The following is a 4,177-nucleotide window of genomic DNA, read 5'->3' on the forward strand; positions in this document are numbered from 1 at the left end:
ACAGGAAGCTCCGAAGTTGAAGCAGATCTCAGGCTTCTTCTTCTTGTATTCTTAGGGCTAGAAGCACGACTAAGTAAAAAACACGACACACAATTGTATGTGGACTGGCCGTCAACCATAAAAAACGAGTACTCGGTATCACTCATGTTGAGGCACGAAAGATGAAGTCTAGAACCACAGGGCCCACTGCATCTGATACATTTCTGCTTTCCATGGAAAGGTCTCTTACACACAGAACAACAGTCCTTGCTGGCAACCATAATGCCGGCCGGCTGCGGACAAAGCACCCTCGCACAAAGATATACACTGCAGGTACGGAGCACACACAAAACACGTCCGTTCACTCCAAAGGCTAAATTATTTACATATATAATGAGTCTGTATTGGATTTACGTTACCCATATGACGGTACGAGAAGGATTTCGGTATATTTCTTCCACAGACTAGTCGTCACTGTTTCCAGACTATCTTCGTGTTGAATTATGAGTCACTGCACTCTGTGATACCTACTGCAATTCAATACAATTCATTCATACAATAAGTAATGAGCCGGGATAGCTCAGTCAGTATAGTGACTAGCTACGGGCTGGGCGACCGGGGTTCGATCCCCGACGGGGGCAGAGGATTTTTCCTCTAGCCTCTGCGTCCAGACCGGCTCTGGGGCCCACCCAGCCTCCTCTACAATGGGTACCGGGGTCCCTTCCCGGGGGTAAAGCCGGCCGGGGCGTGATGCTGACCACTCACCCCCATCTAGTGCCGGGGTCAAGGAAGAGAGGAGCTATACCTCCACTCACCCCAAACGCCTACAGGGAATTTTATTTTCGTGGTCTTCCTCAGTCCGCCTAGGCAAATGCTGAGATGGTACCTTAAATTAAGCCACGACCGCTTCCTTCCACACCCTTTCCAATTTAATATTCACTATGATCCACCGAAACGTCGTTTAATAAACTGAAAATAAAATAAGTCAGTAATTAACACAGGTAACAATGGACGAAAACTACAGAAATTTGTCGTGTCTTTTCAGACCTTCTGACATTTATACGGGGACAACAATGAGAAGTTTCCTTTTAAAACTTCACAGATAATTTTCTAACGAAATACATAAGTTCACTTAATAAATATCTAACCTGTTATTGTCCCTTCCATACTCAGTTTACTGACTGACGTATGTCGCCGGAACATTACAGCCGGTGTTCTCTTTCCCCGGAACATTCCTTCCGTCGTCTGTTGCTTCTTCTGTCACAGAGACCTCCTTCATTACGCGGTGACCCCAGAAGTTGGCTTTCTCTGGGTCCCGGTTCCTGAAACAATCCACTCAGAGACATGATTAGTTGTGAGGGCGAACATGCCTCGGTAGGCGGGCAATAATATTCGTCTTGTCCTCTCGTTCAGGCAGAAGTGTCCGTGCAACTCTGACCCAGTGCAAGTGTTGATGCGGTTGAATTCTCGAGGTAAGGATGGGCGAGTTGTTCTCTTCCGTAACTGCCACTTCGTAGGTACTCCATTTCCAGGACGAATTCGATAAAATCTGCTCCTTCTGCTGCACACGAGTAGTTCTCCGTGATTTTTATCATCTGTAAATCGTCAAAGATCGGTGGAAATAGGACGATTTCGTCCAACTTCGTCAATTTCGGGAACCTTTTCCTCGCATCACTGACGTATTCGTATTTACTTGTCAGGGGATTTCCCGCCAGTACCAGTTCTTCTAGAGGAAGGCCCTTCAACCAATCCAGTTTCCTCATCTCAGGTATCATGTTCCTTCCGAGGTTAAGGACTTTGAGGTTAGGAAATTTGCTAGAAAGGGCGCTGAGGTTCTCGAGCAGGTAAAGTTTGTTTTCAGAAAAGTCAAGTGCTTCCAGATCGGGAAAGTTATCCACGACGACGTCCACCACTTCCAGCATCATGCTGGGTACGAACAATGCCACAGGAAAGTTTTCAACGAGGTCCGCATCTGTGTGCAACCGAGACAAGTCCAGGGATTTTGAGCTGGCTTCGTGTCGCCTGGCTATGACCGTCTTTATTCTCTCCATCGCAGTGGAATCGGTCACGACCTGCGGCAGTCCGGGCCTCACTTCCACCAACAGCGTTTGTCCTCTTATGGCGATCTCGTCCTTCAAGCTGGCCAACTTTTCTGCAGCACTGCAGTCGTCTACGAAGAACGAAGAATTTCTTCCCGTGACTCTGTAGCAGATCGGAATGAATTCCGTCGGCCTAACATTGGCCATAAGAATCGCCAAGACGTAGTTCTTTCTGTAGTTCCTTCCGTGATGAATCGTAACTTGGAACCACATGGCTGCTTTACGTATACTTTTTTCAAGGCCGAGCACCAATGGTACGGAGCGCCTGAGACGCTTTAATGTCCTCCGGTCACCTGAATCCATGCTTGGAGTTTTGCCGACTGTACCACCAGAACTTCCTGTCTGATCACGGTCTTTCGGATTGTATAGTTTGAATCGCCTTGCACTCGAGCCTGGCTTGCTTACTTTAACACCACGTCCAACACGGGGATCCACACTCAGATGTTTTTTTTTTTTTTCCAGATTGTCCGTTGAGGTTACTTACGGCATCAGAAGACTCTCCGATAACTCGGACGCCCTCGGTGTTGTCTGTTTTTTCTGAATACCTCATTCTGGTGTTGCTATTAAACAACATTCTTATTACTCTGATCAAATGAAAAGGCTTTGAAACGCCTTTCTTAAAAATTCTGATTAACTTCGTGAAATGGTGCGACACACGTCTAGTTCAGATCACTCGCTCAATCAGAATGGCGTCCCTGTGACGCAATCCTGCAGATGTGACGTCACAAACCGTAAAACGAGAACATGTAGACATTATTAAATTAAAATTATTAACAGGATTTTTTTTTAATTCTTTCCATCGAAAGAATCGGATTAATAAAACTCTTTTCTGCTTTTTTAGAATTGTAACTGAAAGTCGGCCTCGTCTGCATTTCCTGTTCTTGATTGTCAATTGTTTAGATTTGCAACTCTTAAGAAATCCTGCCACAAGGGTTAGAATCAGAGCCATCTTTTGCCTGCCCCGCGAAGCTTCTGTGTCACGTTTTGTTAATAACAACTTGAATATTGTTTATTATTAATCAAATGCTATATTAAATTACATTTTCCCGAGTCTTTTTGAATATGAAGCATCAGTGATACGCCGTACATACACCTAACCCTTTAAAATCGAGTGGTAACAATAAGTACCGTTTGCTTTAACAGCCAACGACACTGCAATATACATTTATGTGTTTTGCAAGATTCTAGTTGTAAACAGAGGTTATTTCCTTATCATGAACTTGTTCATTGTTGTAATGGTGATGTGTTGTGTTACGTACTGAAGTCTTACATATTATTTAAGACTTTGACTGTACATGATTCATTGTTCTGAAGAAACGAACTTATTCAAAGAATGGATAATAATTCAGTCCGTACTTCAAAGACAAGCACAAGACTTCACCATTGCAGAGATCAGATTTGTAATGCCGTTTAAGGAAACAATCTTACAACACCCATTAATGCAAAATTCAGTTACTGATTGTTGAACCAAGTGGTAAATATATTTATCAGTGTTCTCTACAGGGTTATTGTCATGCCGGAACACAGTCTGACGTGATTTTACTCGTTGTATTTTCATTAGTAATAACAATGCAGCAAACCCTTGATTATCCAAGATGACACAATTTACGGAGCACCAGCAAAACGTCCGTCCACTCCAACAGCTACTACAATAATATTAATAATTTTAATTAAGATTGTACCCTCGATCCTACTCGTCGTGGCCTCGATCATTTTGGTCCGCTCCAAAATCTTGGTTTATTCTGCGGTTTTGCTTGTGAGCGCTACATTTTCTCACACCATTTTGTCAATCCACGTGCTTGCCGCCATGGAAAACTGCCAACTATTTCCGATTCCCTTTGACTTCTAACGGGTATTCGAGTTAGTCGACCATCTTCATGTCTTTTCCAAATAATCGTTTCAGTGTCAGTTTTGACAATGTCACGTTTCAATTGGGCATGCGCTTTTAGGATTTCGACAATTAATCTTCGCTTTTCTGCCATAACATATTTAGATGACTTTGGTGTTAAACATTGGTCAGTCCTATCGTAGATAAATCTACAATGTTTAGTTAACCATTTTATCACCGGACATTCCGTATGATACATAGCTCTGCTAAG

At 43.4% G+C, this 4,177-nt stretch overlaps 1 protein-coding gene across 1 annotated transcript; it reads right to left on the reverse strand.

The window, feature by feature from the left end:
* Positions 1-1,388: 1,388 nt before the first annotated feature.
* On the reverse strand, positions 1,389-2,381 carry LOC147873773 (nuclear RNA export factor 1-like). The gene has a single exon (XM_087349806.1). It carries the CDS (start codon positions 2,379-2,381, stop codon positions 1,389-1,391), a length of 993 nt encoding a protein of 330 aa, XP_087205932.1.
* Between the last annotated feature and the right edge of the window lie 1,796 nt (positions 2,382-4,177).

This window comes from Zootermopsis nevadensis, unplaced genomic scaffold, assembly GCF_977971745.1.
Source record: "Zootermopsis nevadensis isolate Lab colony 2312 unplaced genomic scaffold, Znev_1.0 Znev_ptg000016l, whole genome shotgun sequence".
In the NCBI taxonomy this organism is placed as follows: domain Eukaryota; kingdom Metazoa; phylum Arthropoda; class Insecta; order Blattodea; family Termopsidae; genus Zootermopsis; species Zootermopsis nevadensis.